This window comes from Struthio camelus, chromosome 1 (assembly GCF_040807025.1).
Source record: "Struthio camelus isolate bStrCam1 chromosome 1, bStrCam1.hap1, whole genome shotgun sequence".
NCBI lineage: Eukaryota > Metazoa > Chordata > Aves > Struthioniformes > Struthionidae > Struthio > Struthio camelus.
In genome coordinates this window covers 198827506-198848224 of record NC_090942.1, presented here as the reverse complement: position 1 = coordinate 198848224, position 20719 = coordinate 198827506, and the positions used below count along the sequence as shown (strand labels likewise).

Sequence of the window (20719 nt, the reverse complement as noted above, 5' to 3'; positions counted from 1 at the left end):
ATCCCAGCTCAGTAAGCCATCTGAATGCCTAAGAACACAAATATGTGTGTTCATAGTAAAGGAATGCTTTAATAAACAGTAAGCTAGCTTTTTAGTCTTTTGATGCGAGATATCTAAAGTCTTATGGGATTTTCTGATACGCATTTTTGTTCAGTAACCAGTGAGCTATAGCCACTAATTAGCTTCTATTTCAAACCACAGCCTAGATTTGGTTCTAACACAAAAAAGACAACATGCATCCATCATGACCAATCTTTTTTTTTTTAACTTTTTTAGATTCATTTTATAATTTCGTAGGTGGTTCTATTTCATGTACTGGAAAAATAAGAGAAAAAGTAATTTGTTAAGGAAAGCAGTCGACTTTTGTTCTCTGTGTTATGCAGGATGATGACAGGCCTATGATTGATGTCATGGATCAATTAAGTTCTTCTATTCTTGAAAGTTTCATTCATGTGGCTGTTTCGGATTCAGTAAGTACTACTTTACTGTTACTGCTAGTGTTTACAAAGCACATGGGCATAAGAAATACCTTACCTAAAATACAAAAATAAGGGTACAGGAAATCAAAGAAATCCTACAGTTTTAGGGCTCCAGCCAACTACCCAAGACCTCCAAGACTCCACAACCTCCCAGACAATCAGTTCCATGGAAACAATCATACTATAAATAGAAAAGATACTGTATATTTATAAAAAATATATAGCAAAATCAAAACTACCTAAATTCTGGACCTGCATCCAAAAGAACCATTGAGAAAGTCTTAATTTTCAGCACCTCCTAATGCCCAAGCCACCTAGGACTCACTTGCTTCTATGATCAGTCTTGAAGTTTCAGAAGGGCATGAGCTTTCGTTCTCATGCATGTTTAGAGGTGCTCTGGTCTGCAAACCTAAGCTCTAGAGTAATTCACATGTGGAATGATTCTGTTTTTCTCCTTTCATGGGCCTGATGGGCTTGCTCTGTAGGTATGCATATGCTGTGTCTAACATGTCACTAGAGGAAGCACAGATGCCACAGGTCTTTTAGATGAAACAGTATCAGCAGAAGAAATGATACATAGAGCCACTTGTTTTCCATACTATCTTAGTGGTTGGTACATTCATCCAGAAAACAGAAACTGGGTTGTGGGCACTTTTCAGCCTGATGAAGTTTGAAGCGATCTTTCCTTGCCAGGTTAGTGCCCTAACAGCAAGGCTTTTGTGTGGGAGGAAAGGGACAACCAACTACTGCTGAAGTTGGGCCATTGTGCAGCCCAGAAAAGAAATGTTGCAAGGCCAGAAACTGAGCAAGCAGGAGACATTCTGACTCTGCAACCCAGGAATTAGAAAATTCAGCTGAAATAACAGGACCATAACAGGATCTGGATTTGAGTGTTGCAGTTTCTATAGGGGAAGGTCTGGATTTTGCCCTTTAATTCTATGCATTGGTTATATAGCAGAGCACACAGTCTTGCCTGTGTACCTGGTTTCTGACCAGTAGAGCAGGGGCTGGTGACTTAGCAGTTATTTTTGTGACAGTGGATGCAGGATGCAGACAATTGTTACATCTTGTTTGAGGGTAGTTAAGTGAATAACAACGATGCCAAAATATGCGTGTTTAAGCTTTCACTCTACAAGATTGTTTTCTTAAGAAGATATTTTAGATTGTAGTAGAGAAATGATTTCTTTATATGATGAGAACCCTACTTGCTCATGAGGGTAGCAGAGCTTAAAGTGGATTAAAACCTTGGTTCAGTAAACTGCTTATGCATATGCTTTAGCCTTTTAATTCCCTAGACTCATATCCAAATACCCTGTTGAATTCTGAAGAATATGTATTAATAGCATTGATATTTATTGTATTGTCATAGCGTGTAGGAGCCTTAATCATGACATAAGGCCCTGCTGCTTTGATCAGACACTGAACATAAGGACAGTCTATATATACTATAGACTGCATCCTAATACAGAAAGCAGTAGAGGGGTACAGGCGGAGAGAAGAGGGAGAAACAATAAGACTATATTGGTCAGCATGGTAGATAGTCATTATAGTGCTTAAGGGCAAGTTGTCTTCATTATGCCTGTCACAGTAAACAGGACTTTTAAGGAGGAACCTGAGGGGAAATAATGAGGCAGCTCTTATCAGCATTTGTGAAAAGCTCCTTCTGAGTAGAAAGGCAATGTGCTGGGAGGCCTGACGGTGTTGGTTTGAAAACCCCACAGAAGATGGCCACAGACCTTGAAAAGAAAGACGAATACTGAGAGGGAACGTGGCAGGGAGTAAATTACTCACACTGTGATTTTTTATTTTTTTCTCTCTTGTAGACAGCAATCCCGTTAACACACAATGTGGACCTGCAGTGGCTGGTGGAATGGAATGCGGTCCTAGTAAATAGCCATTACGATGTAAAAAGTCCTTCCCATGTCTGGATATTTGCACAGTCTGTCAAAGACCCATGGGTTCTTTGTCTCTTCAGTTTTCTTCGACAAGAAAATTTGCCAAAACATTGCCCTACAGCTCTCAGCTATGCCTGGCCATATGCTTTCACTAGGCTGCAGCTGATAATGCCTCTTGTGGATCCAAAGTAAGTGGCAATCTGCAGGTAACTTTCATTTCTACCTGGTTTGTATGATTTTAACACAAGTTGTATTACTGTCATATTTCAATATTAATTCATAAGTCCTGCAAAACTGCTACCCAAACATTGAGTTCTGAGTTTGATAATTGCAGCTAGCAACTGACACTCTAGTTTTTCCCCTTCACTGATTTTTTCCGTGTATCATGTCATGTTGATTAGCAACACTTGTGGCTATACAATATGTTTTAAGACATGCTTTTAAAAACATATGTGCCCATATTTAAAAATATGCATGCCCTTTTAAAAATATTTTAAGATACTGTGTAATTAAGGTTTGGAACTGATTTAAGAATTTTAATTAATTTATTTTTAAATTCCAGTATTCCTGTTAATGCAAAGAAAACAAGTACAGCGAGCAGTGGAGACAATTATGTTACTTTGTGGAGAAACTATCTTATTCTCTGTTTTGGAGTAGCAAAACCCAGTATTATGAGCCCAGGACACCTGCGTGCTTCAACACCAGAGATCATGGCTACCACTCCTGATGGTACAGTGAACTATGATAATAAGGTGATGCATCCTGTTTCCAACAAATTATTCTGTATTTATCTAGAAAAGTTTTAAACTGTATCTGCCTGTGAAATCACATCGTGATTAAAGTATTTCAGTTAGATTAATGTTTTGATATGTGCAAACTGCTTAAGGTGTAACATGATTTTTCAGTAAATATTTGGCAAAAGCAGTGACATTTTCAAAATAGTATTTTTTTCATTCTGGATGATGTGTTTTCAAAGTATAAAAATGCTGTATATAATGTGTGAAAGTTGACTTTAGCTTGTCATTCCCTCACTTTCCTTGTAGAACACTCCAATGTATAAATCTATAACATTATTATGCATTTTAACATTATTATGTTATTATTATAACAAGAAATGGTGGATTTTTGAATAATTATTGTATACCTATAGGACATGAAAGAGTATTATATGAAATATATTGTATGAAATACAGTCGCAAGTAGTAGCAGCCTGAGAGGAACAGTAGCTCCACAAATGCAATTACTGGTATGTCTTAATGAAATTACAAACTCAGGAAATTACAATATGCTGAATGAAAGTACAGAGATTTCTCAGCTCTACTTACTGGCTAGGCCTGATACAATTATGATGTATCAGACATCCAGCTAGCCTGGTGTGTTAATCTCCATAATTGTAAATCATTTCATCATGTTTTTTAAACTGCATGTTGATTCTTAGGCAATGCTTTTTTGTAAAAATTTGTGTTTACTTAATATTGATAATCCTGACAATCCTCACAATTAAATGTCAATAACATTTTTATTTGTTTTAGGCTATTGGAACTCCATCAGTTGGCGTCTTGCTAAAGCAGCTAGTGCCTTTGATGAGACTTGAGAGCATAGAAATAACAGAATCACTGGTATTAGGATTTGGAAGAACAAATTCCCTTGTTTTCAGGTAGTTCCCTGTTTATTGCAGTCTCAATGATTTGCTTCTAATTCAAATGCATTACTTTTGTTGTAATTTAAATATACTCAAATTTTTATTTGCCCTTTAAAACTTTATTTTTATGTAACAAATAAAATATTGATGTTTGTCAGAGGAGGCTAGATTTTGTTTAAAAGATTTGTTTTTTTAAATTTAGGGAATTAGTAGAAGAACTTCACCCACTAATGAAAGAAGCCCTAGAAAGAAGACCAGAGGTTAGTTGAGGAAATTAAATGTACTTGTTTGTTTAAACTGCAAAACGAATTTAAAAGTAGTGATTTTGTCTCCTTGAAAAACAAAAATGTTCTTTTGAACTGTAGAAGTGACAAGTTAAGCTCTATGTGGAACAATGTTTTTGATAATTGTGTATAAGAACTTTAAATAATTCCATTAAAATTTAGTTTAATTTAATTTGATCGCTAGTGCAAAATGTACAATGCAGAAATCCTTTCCAAGGGAAAAAAAATCCAGTCAAATATGCAACCGTTTCATAATGAACTTAGAAATATTGAAAATCCACTTGCAAAATCAGGAAAAAATATCTTGTAACACAGCTGGGCTAGAAGCTTGTTTCATGGTAGTGTTCAAATGCTCTTTCTATTTGTTGTATAAGCAAGCTCATCTATTTCAATTTCTACTGATTGTATTTGTTCATTCTAAATACGGCAGGTCAGCAGTGACAAATTCATTAGAGTTTTCACCTTCGTTATAGTACTAACCTTTGTTGTAACAGAAAGCAGTGCTGGAAGGTTTCTCATCAGATCCTCCAGTTCATCCAAGAGAGGGTCAGCTAGTCCTATCTTGTCCTTGACAGATGTTGTCTAAACTGTTTTTTTTTAAATCTCTGGTGATAGATTCAGTAGCCCCACTAGGCAGTTGAGTCATGGGATGTGTCTGTGCTGCTAAACAAGAAAGTCATGGGGAGAGCTTGAATATTGGACCTCAGCTGCCACTTTGCTCAATTTTTTTTTCACTCTCTGGCTCTACTTTGGAGCTGGCTCCGAGGCAAAACTCTGAGTTGGTTCTGGTGATAGCTCACTCCCAGGAACAACTTTGAAAAGCACCAACCCACTGAGCCTCATCCTACAAACGACCCCAACTGCCTTTGCTCTACTACATCATCCTCCACCTCTGAGTGTGCAACAGCCTACGGGCAAGTTACAAACGCACCACTCTGGCTGCAACACAGCTCTCATTTTATATCAGACAGTTTGTGATAAGAAAATATATGGTGTTACTGCCTTATGGCCACAGGAGCCTCGCACAGGAGCCTTGCTGGGCAACATGGACGTAGCCAGTCTTCTTGGAGTGGGGCATGCAGTAGAGCACTGGGAATATGAGGTGATCTGTGTCACTTGGCTTTGGGGCCAGGAACAGTCCCCGACTACGTGCCAGTGCGGACACAGCCGTTGTGTCCGTGCTGTTCTGCCAGTAAGTCTGCACAGCTACGTGCTGAAAGCAATTGCATTAGTACACTGCATTAGTACTGTGCTCTGTCCAGGCCAATTTACCTGGTTCTTGAGCCATTTCAAATTGTGTATTCATTACACTGTCCTCCACAGCAGTTTCAGTAAGCTGCCCTCATGGTTACCTGGTGTGTTATTCCTGTCTACTCAGGCTTAGTCTTCGAGGCAGAAGTCTCGCGGAGAACGGTGGACGGGAGGAAATTAAATCATGAATAGGTAGAAAGAGACTCTCAGCTGTGCCCTATATAGAAACAAAAATTAATTCACTCTGCAGGCAGTTCATTCATGCTAATTATTATGTGAACAATTCTTAATAACTCTGTATCTGACAAGCATCCACTATTGTTCCCATCTTGTGTGGCTTCACAGCTCATTCCACCTGTGTGCCTTCCATCCCTATGAAGTCTTCAATTTGAAGGTTTTTTATTTTTGTACTGGGCAGAAGTTAATTAGTATACCTGTTACAGCAACCGCTTGCCTCTGCATTTCTGACTGTGCACCCTCAAAGAGGACTTGGACTTGAATGTTTTTTTCCAACCTGCCCCCTGGAAAGGAACCTCCAGAGGACAGATGTTTACAGAGTGCTGCAAGAGCAAGCGAAGCCAATGGAAGTTGCAGCAGAGAGACCTGAGAACAAGGGGCAATACCATTACTTTCCATATTGCTCCTGCTGGTAGCCATCCTGTGAAGGGCCACCTTCCTCCAACCAGTGACACCAATAAACATGGGAGTGATTGTAGGGGTCGAGTAGCTATAGCGAACACGACACACATACCATGTTAGCAGGCAGGTGTCCAACACTCCAGAAATGACTTACTTGAACTGACACACACCATGACTAGAGAGAGAATTATTAGGACAGCCAAGAACTTCAGGAGGAAACCAATAAGAACATTGCACAAGATCCCCCCAAGGGTGCTCACGCAGAACTTGCCTCAGCATGGTGTTGCAGCATCACCTCTCTGTTGGAGGAGACATTGTGCTTGTTAAGTACTAGGTTGCAAAAAAACTCCATGCCAGCAATAAAACTGCTTTTTCTTTACGTGTGCTTCCTGGAATCTTTAAGGAGTAAAGAGAACAAGCCAGGGCTTTAAATAGGGCAAATCATATGGCATAAAGATTTGAATGAAACGTTTGGCTAGGATGCTTCACACTGTCACTGCTGGGACAGAATACCAGGGAAAGTATCGTTTTTCTTTTCCCAAGCATCTGCTGCTGGCCATTGGCAGAGCCAGAATGCTAGGTGAGATAAGCCTTTGATCTGACTCAGTATTGCCCTTCTAAAAGGAAAATTTGAGCTTTCTCTGAGCTTTTCTCATTCAGACAGCAAATTTCTTTGTGGAGCATAATAGCACCTTTTCGACCTCGTATTTTTCTGCTTAGTGGAGATGCAGAATACAAAGAAACAAGTCATTTTAGCTCTTCATCAAAGAGCAGGCCTTGCTGCAACCACATCTTTCAAGGGCAAAACAGAAGACAGGAAGGAGAGCTTTCTGGAAGATCTGGAAATACAATGAGCCAGTTAACAGTGCAGACCTATTCTATAGGAAGAGTGTGATAACTGCGCATACAGCCATTGCAATCAGTGCATCCAACAGCACTCCACTGGAAAGATGTTTGCAAGCAAGCTGACTTGAGTGTAAAGGATAATGTAGCTGTAGCATTAGTGAGTTCAAGAATGGCTAAACATTAAAATATTTACCTGGAGTCTGACTAGCCATTCTGCATTTTACAGTGCTTACAGTGCCCAGATTAGATAGTGTAAAGCTAACATGAATATCCATGCTACCTGAAGAAAGCAAATTTTTGGCACAGAAACCTTGAATGATTAATTAATTTTCGGGTACTATTTCAAGGTGTTATATCTACATTTTCACTGAGGACTAATGTTGTTAACAGTTTGTTCAGAATAGTTATAAAGGCAAAAATCTGCACATACTTATATCTGTGTTGCTCTTTAAGCGCACAGTTATTGTGAAGTACCCAAAATTCAGTCAATTTTTATTGAACATCCATGAAGAAAATGCTTAGACTAGACTTCTGAAAACTGGCTGCCTTAGCACATTTATGAAGTTAGTAGTTTTTAGTGTATGCACCCATGCATATAAAAATGGTTGGTTTTTTTTGAATTCCAAGAACAAGAAACGTCGAGAGCGCCGAGATCTGCTGAGGCTACAGTTACTGCGAATTTTTGAACTACTTGCTGATGCTGGTGTTATAAGTGACAGGTAGGACTATCACTCATCATAAATATTGATCTTTAAGTGAAACAGTTTTCAATGTTTGCAACACTGAGTTTATGTCAGTATGTTTTTTGAAGAATTCTAAAATATACCAGATAAGGAGTGATGCTTATACTCCTTCAGAAAACTGTAGTTTAAGTACAGTGCTACTCTGTTTTAATGTTCAATTTTCCTTTATGGTAGTACAAATGGAGCCTTAGAAAGAGATACACTAGCCCTTGGAGCCTTGTTCTTAGAGTACGTTGATCTGACTCGCATGCTTCTGGAGGCTGAAAATGATAAAGAAGTTGAAATTCTTAAGGATATGAGAGCACATTTCAGTGCAATGATTGCCAACTTGATTCAGTGTGTTCCAGGTAAGGTGCTAAATTATCTCAACATATTATGAAATCACTTTTATTATATGTGATTAGGATGTGTCTAGGAAAAGTGATTTATTATTTCTTCTTGTTGGTTTGTTAATGTTTGAGAATTGTTGTCTAGTGAATGTAAGGACAAAATAGTGAAGAAGTCTATCAAGAGTTGAATCAAATACCAGTAAATCTTGCTGATAGTTGTCATGTTCTGACGTAGGTCTTTTATTTACAAGCTCAGCAAAGAAATTATCTGTGACTTTTTGGGACTCCATATTTTTTTGACACAAGGCCTTATTTGTTCCCCCTTGACTTCATTGCTGGACTCTTCATAAATATAGTCAGGCCTTGAAAAATATAGGTAGGTGCATAAAATGTACAATATTGAAAATAGTGGAAAAACTTGCTGAGCAATTTATCCCATTTCATTCAAATCTCCAGTTGTCTTTTGCAGAGCAAAGATCAATCTGATTAATTTCATACTTTGTGTATTGCAAGATCATTTCAGAAATGTAAAGTAATTCCATTAACAAAAAATACAAAAAAAGCCTGCTTTAAGGGCCTCTGTGTAAACAGTGGAAGATAAAGTCTGGAGCTTACTCAATGCATGTGCATTTGCTATCTCCAGATCATTTATGACAGGACATAACAGCAGTTGTAACAAGAAATAAGAAAGTATTCAAAAGAGTACAGTAAGGGAATAAAGAATGAACAAATGCCAGATGCTTTAACATAAGTTCCCAGTATGCAAATTGTTATCAAAGTTGTACAGCTGCTTTCAGTTGCAAGACACATAAAAAATATACCATAATAGTTAAACAAGATAAGTTGAAAAACAGCATCCCTGCTGTTCTCAGTTAAGTCAGTAAAAAAAATCTGCTTTGAATTAAATGGTGTCAAGTTCTTAGCTGTTATTGATGAACGAAATACTGAATTTATTTATTTTGTTTGTTTCCTGGATGATGCTCATGAAAAATAAGAATTTCTCTAGTAGTCACTTTGCAGTATTTGCACAGGTTCTCCTCCTTCAATTTATTGTTACTTTAGACAAGACACATGGCAAAACAAAGGACGGCAAGTTTTATGAATTTAATACAATGAAACAGCTATGCTGTATGTTTTGAGAGGATGTAGTGATAACTGATGCATTTAATAATTCAGCATGTAATTATAAAGAGAGGTATTTTCTGCTAGCAAGCCAACTTTAAAATATGCCTATATCTACCCAACCCTTAACCTACAATTCCCAGCAAACAAATGTTTATTGTGTCCGCATCTACCATCTTCGTGCCCTTGTTCATACTGACTTGCGTTCGTATTGTCTAGTTAAGAGTTTGTTGGCTTCCAGCATAGTTTCCAGGGGAAAAATAATTGACCAGTAACAATTTGCCATTCTCTTAATAAGCGCCTGATGAACAGTACTTGTATAGTTTCTTTTAAATGACCGACAATGTAGTAACTCGTTCCTGGCATCTAGGAGAGGCCTGAAAACTCTACAGAGGCATTGTCTCCCGTTGAGCTGGTGTGATCTGCTTTCTGGCCTGACAGCCAAAGGGCAGGAGGAATGCAATAGCTGGTCAATCCACTGGCCTGACAGGAGGAACTGAGGCAGTAATTGGCCCATGTGTTGAAATTTTTCTTTTGCAGAGAAGGCGATGTTTAATTTGTCCTTTACTCCTTTCACAGATAGATGTTGTCATTTTTACTTCATCGGGAAAATTTTTTTCTGTGTTTGCATCAGACAGTTGCATGATATTTTTTCTCTATATCTTATGTAATATAGCATATTACTGCCTGAAACTCTTGCTGTCTGTGAGGTTCAGAACTATACTGGATAGCGATAATTTCTTTGTTGAGTTTGTTCTTCCTAGCGCCTTTCTTTCCTCTCAGATACCTCCGTCATGTTTTGTTCAGGGGGAATTAAAACTATTGTTTAAAACATTTCTGATTCTTTTTTCTCAAATAGTATTAAAACTTCATAGATATTTTCCATTTGCTCAGATAATTTAGCTGTTCAGTAAGTATAGTACATCTTTGTCATAAATAAACTAATGTCAAGTTTCACTTAATTCTTGTCCCCACCTGCTGCTGTAGAATAACACATATGTATTGTTTTGGCTTGCGTTTAAAGGATTGAAAAAAACAAGTAAATGTTTGCCACTAGCAGAATACACGAGGCAGTGATTCTGTAAGCCTGATTCTGTAAGTGGTTTCTTGCGTGCTATTTCTAAAGTCAGACGTATGGTGTTCATTTAAACACACATTATTTCAGGATTTAAGGTTCCTAGAAGCAAGACACATATTATTCACCATGATCGATTTAAAAACAGGAACTTACTTAGATATTTTGGAGTAACTGTATCCTGAACATTTAAGAAAAACTCCATATTTGTAGATTCATATGCTGTCATCTCTGCCACATGATTGTTTATTTGACATTAACAAAACATAACTATTTCTATTTCTATTCACATAGTTCACCACAGGAGATTTCTCTTCCCTCAGCAGAGCTTGAGACATCACTTATTCATCTTGTTCAGCCAGTGGGCAGGACCTTTCAGTATTATGTTCACACCACTGGACCGTTACAGTGATAGAAATCATCAGATTACAAGATACCAGTATTGTGCATTAAAGGTATTAAAATTTCTATGCAAAATCAGTAATACCAATTCTCCAACAAAAATACAAGTAATCACAGTTTTTATTTCTTTTTATTTCACAGTAATTTGAATTGGCCTAATTGATGCAAATTCGTACACTCCCTTGTGTATGTGTATATCATAAGATGCAACGGTATCAACCACTGAAGTTATATATATTTTTCTCTGCAGTCATTTTTCAAGGCTAATTACTTTGAAAAGCAGAATGCCTTTTAAAATTTATTTAACTGTTCATTAACAGGTTATCAGATGGAGTGAGAGGATATTAGGCCCTGAAATTAAAAACAGTGTCAATTTAGTATCGTATGCACATCTCAGGACTGTCTCCCACACTTGCCTGGGGACATGCTCAGTAATATTAAAATGCTTTTATAGCAATAACAGTTGCATCTCCCCCATGTAAGTAAGCTGGGAAAATAATAGCCTACCTGCTTATATAACCATTGTCACTTGATATAAAACAATTTTAATTTTTGCAGAGATATGCTATTAAAACATCTGTTTAATTGCATTTGTAGCTTCATTTGGAAAGACTCTGTAAATGACAAAATTAATTTTGAAGCATGGGGAAACTGTGCTATAGTATTCCTACCAAAATGCTTAAACTCAGCATTATCTTAAAATCAGGTAACATGTATAGCCCTATAATTATTGAAATCTGGAAAAAACAACTAGGGCCATTTTCACCATAGTTTCCTCAAAAATAAAAACAAGCAGCAATCTTTTTAGCCCTGTACATCTGGGCCTAAATCATTCTGAAAGTTTCACTCATGTTAAGTTTTTATTTAACTAAAGTTCCTCATGTTTCTAGGCCATGTCAGCTGTGCTCTGCTGTGGACCAGTATTTGACAATGTTGGTCTTTCCCCTGATGGTTATCTTTACAAATGGCTTGATAACATTCTGGCTTGTCAAGATTTACGTGTAAGTACTCATCAAAAGTGCAGCACTGGTCATTTTAAACTCTGTGCTGAGTGAGTTTGTACTGTAAGAACTTTGTTTGTATACACTCTGTCTTGAGCAGGAAACAACAGCTTTATGCAAGGTTCTAATACAGCGGTGTAATGAATTAAAGAAGTATTTAAATATTAAAAGATTCTTTATTATTTCTGGACGTATAATTCCCGTAAACAGTAAGACCAAAAAATTGCCTTATAGCAGATTTTTTTTGCAGCAGTAATTTAGGCTTTGCATTTGCTACTAAATGAAAGATTAAAGACAGCATGAGCTCAAAAATATTTGTATTTCTATTTCGAGTACTTCCACCCACCTACTTCAAGTTTCTGTGGAATGAGAATATAAAATCATTTCCTGCTCAGTGTCATAGATGCTCATGAAACAAATCTGACTGACTGAAAGTGAGTACGTAGATCTTCTTTCCAAAGAAGTCAAGAGGATAAATGATTTAGAAGAGGAAAGAAAGATTTTTTTAATCACATAATTGATTTTTCTTACAATTTTCTCTTCCATTTGTGCAAAGATGGGTTTCTCTATTGGCCTTCTAACTACCCAATAACATTTCTGTTTTATAGCTGGTTGGAGTACCTCTTTGTTCTTTTTCCCTGCTTAACCATACATCACCTAGTCTCGTCATTAATCAATGATATTTCCCTTTGTGGCACCTTGCACTTAGACCTGCTATAGTCTCTATGAGCACCATCACAGCACAGGTCACTGTGATTGCTAGAAAAATGCAGATAGCAAAGCTTGAAGGCTGGTGGAGCAGCTAGAAGATACATGCTGTAGAAATTGTATTTGTTTACCAAAAAAAGTTACAAGAAAGGATCACCACAGAGCGAATCTGTCGGGATTTAGGTAAGATTTAGGCATGCTGGTAGGGGCAGAGCTATAGAGATGTGTAAAAGTGATATGTTCAAGTGAAGCTCTTGCAGATGTGGGAATGAAATGCCCAGAACAACAGTGAGGAGAAAGGTATACTCTTCCTCCTGATATGTTTTCATTATTGTAATCAAATATTATATTACCTTTCCTAGTTGATCATTAATATATGTCATGCATAAAATAGCTGAGAACAAAACATATCTTTTTTTTAACCCCTCTCCTTGAAATACGAAATCTGGTGATGAAAGATGAAATTTGTTTCCCATAAGCTAGTCTCTGAAATTCGTGATTAATCACTGTAATTAAGGACTGTGACTAAATTGCATTGCCTGTACAGCTGGTTCAGATGTATACCTCCCTTAGGTGAGAGGGACCCTATCAGTCCAGTAGCATTAAATATCGTTTGCAGTCTTCTCAAGAAGTTAGTTACGCTTGGTGACAGAATCTTGTTAAGCATTAGCGTTTGGTGTCAGTACTATCCTCAGCTGAAGGATCGCAAAGACATAGTCCAAGCCTTAGCAGCAGGGTTTTTGTAGCAGTGGTGATCTCAGGATTAAGTGAGATAAGGTTCTGGAGAAAGAGGTAATATCTCTGTTAGATCATATGATGTAGTTGAATTCAAGTTGTCAGACCCACGGCCTGCAAAAGATGTTGTTTCTCTTTGCCTGCCTTGCTTGTGTGTTGGTCAAAAGAATGATAAACATGAGTTCCACGTGACTTCGTGGAACTCAAGTGAAGTAGGAAGTAAACATTTAAGAAATCAGTTAGTTAACTAATACACGTGGATATTGCCCAAGAACATATATCAGATGTGTCTTAGAACTAGATTTTCTAATGATTCTGTTTTACATGCTTAATGTTGGAAATCTACCTTGAAAACATTTTTCATTTATGTAGTCATTGTACAGATAGTTTTCTTTGAAGTGAGGAATACTGAAAACTGAGTTACATTTCAACTGTGCTATCCCTAAAATAAATTGGTAAGTTTTCCAATTTCTTTTCACTTATTCTGAATAAAAAAAATTTACGTTTTTCTGCCTATATCATTTCTAAGAATCACAGGGAGTGAACCTTCCTGATTTCACTAGTCACGTTTCCACATGTGTATGTATTCTCAGGTTCATCAGCTTGGATGTGAAGTTGTAGTCCTCTTACTGGAATTGAATCCTGACCAAATCAATCTCTTCAACTGGGCTATAGATCGGTGTTATACTGGATCATACCAGCTTGCCTCTGGATGTTTCAAAGCCATTGCAACTGTGTGTGGAAGCAGGTATTAATTAATCTATAATTAGATATATATTATATGTTACTCAATGCGAAACAAAATCAAGTCTGTTATTTCTAAAACAGTTCTAAGTGATCATTAGATTGTGTATTCCCACCATATTCTGATTTAAATAGATTTAAATGATTTTGGAATTGACAGATAATGTTTCCACTGGTGAACCTCCTTGTTGTTGGTTGCTGTTCTGGTTTGGAGTGGTGTTTCTGGTGTGAAAGAGGAAAAAGGAAAAAAATACCTGTGAGTGAAGGGATGAGGGGGGAGGAGCATGCACGGCCAGTCAGTATATTGTCCTGGAACATCCACTGAAAAAGTCATCTCTGCAGATTGGCAGACCACAGGAGAAAGGGTCTAAGGATGAGTATTGGTACAGTATGCCGCATGCTGTCTCTGCAGATGTGCTCACTTTATAGTCCCAACAGTGGCAGCAAGATAACTGAAAGAATCAGGTCCAGAACGCCAGTGATCAGACATGCTGACGACCATCTCAGCTGCTTATGCACTTTCAAACGCAAAGGAAATTGGTTGTGCAGCTTGTGTTACAGAGAAATGCTAGGCACATTCTTATGTTGTCCTCTCAAACAGCTCCTGGGGACTGTATCGCTTTATTTCCATGATTCTGGACACAGAGTAACGTGTCTGTTAGAAGGTGCTTTAACTATGCGTATTTGAAATCTGTGGCCTTTTTATGCTGCTTTTTGCAGAAAGATACTAAATAAATGCAAGATTTTAATTTGCAGCATAGCTCATAAATCTAGTTTCAAAAGATTCGGCATGCTTTTTCATTTATTCTGTAACAAGTAAAATATTTTAATTGTTCTTAGTTTGAAAGTAATTATTTTGTTCTTTTTCTAACTGGCTTCAATTTGGTTATCTGTTCCTCTTCTGTGGACTGATACCGTCGCTGCTACTGGCAAGCACAAGCTACAGGAAGACAGATACAAACAAAAATTGCTGCTTTTGTGTCAAGCCGTCACAAAAATCTCATTTCTCTTTGGTATCTTTTCAAGAAAAAAGTTGTAGAGAAATTCAGTAGTAGTCTAAAAACAGAATATAATTTACATCTAATTAAAATAAGCCCGAAAATTTAAGTCTTCTTGACAAAAACATAATTTGGCAAGATATCAAGATACATTTTACTGAGATTTTTAAAATGTGAGTGGAATGTTGTATTTGCAAATTCAGTTATTTTAAGTTTTTTTTTAATGTTTAATGAATATTCAAGCATAACAGATCTTCAGCTAGTCTTTTTTCCTCAGATTGTGTTACCTATGCCAGTGTGTCCTAAGAAACAATCTTTCCCACACAGCAAAGATTGAAAGTATGATCTGCCTGATGTTCTTTGAGGGGAAAGTCTGATTTCTATCAAGTTGGGGATTTTAATTAATATTTGAAACCAGCTGGCAGCATTTCCCTTTTGATCTTCTATCAATACGTATAGAGAGATCACAGCTTAAACAAGCTGTAAAATCAGCCGTAGTGTATTTCACTGTTGATGTCTTTCTTTTTACAGAGAATAAATACTCAGTGGCTTGCAGTTTATGGTCTTCCCAAGCAGTGTTTCTATTGTGATGCTATAAGTAACGTGTTCTAGAGTACATTACTCTTGTAGCTGTAGACAATGGAATCATCATAAAAATATATTATCTATTTTTTAAATTTTTTTCAAGAGATGTCTGCAAATACTTTATATGATTTCAAACTCCTTGGGAGCGTATACTGCCTGCTGGCAACAATTTGGCCTGTGCCACGAGCAATGTGAGGTAGATGGGAACAGTAATAAATATCTCAGTTAATTAAAACTTTTATCTGAAGACAAAAGTGTAAACTCTCCACTTAACTATTTAAGACAGGGCATAATTAATAACACTGCATACATAATATTATGTATCAAGATCTTTATTTGTATCTCTGAAAAAAATGAAAGAACTTGTATAACTACTCTGCTGAAGCCTAAGAGAGGATTTAGTACTCCCAAAGTAGGTACACAGACTTACAAATATTGATCACATCTCTTCAAATAATTTATCTTTCATAGGAAGGGGCCTGCAACAGAAGCATTTTTTTCTAGTTAATTTTTCTTGTCAGCTATTTTACTAATTTATTTTTTCTGTAGGCAAGTTTTTTCAATTGAATCCATGTCTACTATAAATTATATTTTAAGTAAAACTTTTTAAACCCAGTCTTTAAATTTTCTTTTGGTTTATTTTATCCATATATTTTAGGCAGTTGCTTGGTGAAATTTGCAGTTTCAAGAGGATCCCCGTAACAGGAGTTTTTGGAGGGGGGAGGGTGAATTTTTTAAACTCAGTGGAAGGACAAAGAAGCTGGTATAGAGCAGTATGGGTTGCAGCTACTACTTGGAATTACCAAAAATGTCCCCTGCCATGCATGAGTTGGCCATATTTTTAATGCTGAAGTGTCCAAATAGGCATTCTGTATCCATCTAGGAGCACAATAGGTCAAATCTAGGGTGGGAAATTGAGGGCTCACAATTCAATCATATGCATTTACAAATCATCATGAAAAAGAAATAGAAGCTTGTTCAGTGAAAATCCAAATGATGTGACAGGGAATTGCTTTTCTAGCAACAATCTCATCAAGTTAATGCTTTAATAGGTTTACCCTTACAAAAAACTTTGACTTTTTAGTATAGTGGACGTTCTTATCAGCCTTCTGTGTTTACTCTTTAAAAACAATTTTGATAGAACAGTCTACGATCTGGGACTGTACATGTTGGAGATAGTATTTTTTCTCCAAAGAGACCATTTTAGACTGCAGCTTGGTTTGAGAAGTACTCTATCCCTGGAAATTCTCTTGCTACCCATCTTCTCTCATGGATGCTGGCCTATTCTATAAACTGTCTAGTTATAGATTAAAGCGAATTGACAGGTATAGACTCAAGTATTGCATTTCTCACTGCACACTACTCAGTGCATTCCTAAGCGCTGGTCTAAGGTAATTATAAATAACCCCTTCTTTCTTCCCATTCACCAGATGGCTCTTTAATCAAGCAACATGTATTCATAAGAGCTCCCTTTCGCATATTCTGGTGGTAGAACAGAGAAAGGAAAGATGGCAATCTCTTTAGACCATAATACACAGTAAATCAGAGTGAATATAATCTGTATTGCTCACCAACATTCACAAAACTGTACTGTTTATTCTTCTAGGAACTATCCTTTTGATATAGTGACGCTTTTAAACTTAGTGCTGTTCAAGGCATCTGACACCAACAGAGAGATTTATGAAATTTCCATGCAACTTATGCAGGCACGTATCCGCTCCTTTTTTTTTTAAAACAACTAAATGCATGTGCCCCCCCTCTCTTTGGTATGTCTGTGGACTTCTTATAAAGTACTGTTTATTTACTTTTTGGTTTTGTTTTTAAAATGAATAATTAGTTTTGTCTTGGCTATAAATACTTATGGGAATTTTTATTTAAAAAATGGGAAAAGACTAGTTATGGTGTTTTAAATTTGGAGAGTTTATGCAGAAGCATATAGGTCATTCTCAAATGATAAAGGTTGAAATGCAGACATTTTCTGAATTAATGAATTTTTATTATCTTATTGCATGTTTTTCTTCTCTTTCACAGATCCTTGAATCAAAGCTTTTTGTTTATTCAAAAAAGGTAGCTGAGCAAAGACCAGGCAGTATCTTGTATGGTACACATGGTCCATTGCCACCTCTTTATAGTGTCTCACTTGCCCTTCTTTCATATGAACTAGCAAGGATGTATCCTGAACTTACCCTTCCACTTTTTTCAGGTACCTGTATCTATTTGACCTATGATCTATGTTATATTTTTTTACAAACGATAAGTTGCTAAGAGATTTCCATTTGTGAATAGCAGTTCTGTATATAAATGTAACTTGACCCGATTTTATTCCTGTGCAGTTCAAATCGGATTTACAAATGTGTTACATATTTCCTGGGGATATGTATACAAAGCATAGAATAGTTATTTAAAAACCCAAGCAGAGATTCTGTGCCACTTGTGTTGTCTTAGGATAACTTCAAGATTACGGAGGCCCCAGATAAGCTGAAGTGACATTGGCAAAGTGTACCATAATGGATTCTCATGTTAAGCACAGTGATTCTTCTCATCTGTATATGTATATAGTTGATATTTGTGAGGATAGAATTCCTCCTTCTATAAACATGGCTTTATATTTGGCAAGATGGTTTATGTGTTTGTGTGTTTCCCATCTTACCAATGATTCAAATCACTCTGAATCAGGGATCTGGACCTTTTGTTATTTGCCACATTTGTAAGACTTTTCTATCTTTTTAAAATTTTATCAAAAAGGCTTTTTGTCAGGGTTACTGAGAAACATGTTAAATAACATAGGGCCAAGAATCAGACCTGTGGGAGCACCATTCAGAATATGCCTACTCTGAGATCATTCCTAGGAACAATTACATTTTGAGATCTGCCTGCTTTAATTCATCTAATGTATTGCTCTAGTTTTTAAATAATGGAATGCAATGTCTGTAATCGTGGGGAATTTTTACGGGCTTTTAAAAAACCTTTGTGTTATTCCAGGTTGTTTTTACTCAGTCTGCAGAGGCTGGAGCAAGAGTAAAGGAATGATACATTATCCACTTCTGAGTACCCAAGATACCATGGGTTAGAAATAACTGGTGTAGGAAAACTGTGTTGGCTCATTTATCTTAAAAGAGCAAATGTTCATCATTATTACTGTTATCATCTATTTATGTTGCTGTAGTGCCTGTGTCATTTAATAGAACTCAGATACACAGACCACATCACATCCCCTTATACATCTAGCACCATAAAGAGAGATAAGAGCAGTCTATATCCTGAAGATTTTTGAAAACCAGACAGTGAGGAAAGAAAGGAAATGTACTGATTTTACAGAAGAAGAATTCTGGCAAAGAAAGCTAACATAGTTCACCTTGGCAGGAAGCCTGTGGCTGTGTTTCTTATTCCAGATTTCCCAAATCCTTCTCCCTTCCAGTGCCAGCTCTTTTCTACAAACTGTATAAAGCGCTATATGCAGCACTCCTAGAGTAGCAGCTGCCTATGAATTTTATAGGCCTTTCTATGGGGAATAAAACTCCTAATACCTGCAAAGTGTTTTATTAAATCGGTATAATAAATACCTTAGGATTTAAACTAAAGCTTAAAAATGTGGAGGCTGATGGGACACTTGCAGTTTTGCAGAACACTTGTATGTTTTCCGTAATTCTCCAAAAGCTCTTGAAGTTCTAGAAGAACTGCCAGTAACTGTATTATCCTCTTTCCTCTTTCCTGGCATCAACCTCACTTAATATATGATATGGCATGGTAACAAGGGGTGACTTTTTGTTCTAAGCTTAAAATATGTTAATTATTTTGGACAACCAGTTGTTTGCTAGTACTGAACATTAATATTCCTTTTCAAGAAACTTAAATATATGCTTTTGTACACCTTTTGTTTGCCAGATAAAAACCATCAGGTAGTCTAACAGAAATGTCAGAAATCTAATTTAAACAATGTATTTAAGCTTCCTTTTATAAACTAACACTTTACCTTTTTAACTTTTGCTATTTTAGAGGTAAGCCAGCGATTCCCAACAACACATCCAAATGGAAGACAGATCATGCTTACCTATCTGCTGCCATGGCTTCATAATATTGAACTTGTAGACAACAGACTGCTCCTCCCCGGTTCAAGCCCTACCACTCCAGAAGACGAAATAAAAGACAAGGATGGGGAAATAGGAGTCACGAGTGGATTAAAAGGCAATGGCTGGGGCTCTCCTGAGGCCACATCACTGGTTCTTAATAATCTCATGTACATGACAGCCAAGGTAAAAAAAAGAAAAAAAAAAGTAAACAACTCCGGAAATTTCAGACTGTTTTGTTTCATAAGCAAAATGCACTTAAGTTTCTTCCCTCTGATACAGAAATTTGGCACTGGAATAGTCTGTTCTAATCAGACACAACCCTGTTTCTAAAGAGGTTCCTTCACCTTTTCTTTTAACAACAGTGCTAGGACTATTCTTCCTTTTCAAAACATGGTCAAAGAAAACGGTATTCTACCCGTGTTAAAAAATGTAATGGTTAGCATTAAACATTAGATTTAGACATAGAGGAAAAAGGTTCAGTTCCCTCCTGTATCACTTCCCAGGATAACACCCCACACAGCACATGAAAGTTTATTCTGGGGTGATAATGGGCACCTGGAATTTGTCCTGCTGAAGCTCTTTTACTTTCTAGGAAATACTTAAATATTCATTAAGCCAGAGAGAGAGGTGAAGCTAAAATGAATATACATTTCTAAGGTACTAGTTAAAGCATTCTCTTTTGAAAGGGAAGGTATCTTACATCTCAGCTCCCGTTGAAGGACCGTGAATTCATTTTTTTCCAATGACATTTTCACATAAAATACCTAAGCAATCAGTGGAGAACGTACTGGAATCCAGCATTTCCCTCTCTTTGCTGAGTTGCAGGCTATTAGATTAGTGTTTTTACCAGATTCAGTGGCTATGTCTAAACTGCTAAAAACACAAACTGCAGGAAGTAATCCTTAGTCTCTATGTCATATGAAACAGTGGCTCACATCTCCTATCCTGCTCTGGGTTATTTCCCTCTAGAGCAGAACGTCTGTAGCCACACTACATTGCAGTTGTCTCCGGATCTCTTCTTTGCCTCATGTTATGGCCCTGTAGCTAAAAGAGAATTATTATTTTGTGTGCCATTTTTTCATATGGGCACATCTGAAGTAATGTGAGCACTATGCTACGCTACAGCCCACCAGAATGGTTTTTCAGCATGAAATGAGAGATGCTTTTTGCA

General features: G+C 36.9%; 1 protein-coding gene across 7 annotated transcripts in view; it reads left to right on the top strand.

Annotated features, from left to right (window-relative positions):
- Window positions 1-20719, top strand: part of FRY (FRY microtubule binding protein) — a 261215-nt gene that overhangs the window by 171042 nt on the left and 69454 nt on the right. For all 7 annotated transcript variants that reach the window (XM_068930110.1, XM_068930115.1, XM_068930112.1 and 4 more), the window contains 13 exons: window positions 384-470; window positions 2303-2562; window positions 2937-3126; window positions 3907-4031; window positions 4219-4276; window positions 7664-7755; window positions 7954-8126; window positions 10600-10760; window positions 11598-11708; window positions 13745-13899; window positions 17085-17184; window positions 17510-17681; window positions 19475-19731. In XM_068930110.1, coding sequence (XP_068786211.1) covers window positions 384-470; window positions 2303-2562; window positions 2937-3126; window positions 3907-4031; window positions 4219-4276; window positions 7664-7755; window positions 7954-8126; window positions 10600-10760; window positions 11598-11708; window positions 13745-13899; window positions 17085-17184; window positions 17510-17681; window positions 19475-19731 — 1941 coding nt within the window. The remainder of the gene's footprint in view (window positions 1-383; window positions 471-2302; window positions 2563-2936; window positions 3127-3906; window positions 4032-4218; window positions 4277-7663; window positions 7756-7953; window positions 8127-10599; window positions 10761-11597; window positions 11709-13744; window positions 13900-17084; window positions 17185-17509; window positions 17682-19474; window positions 19732-20719) is intronic.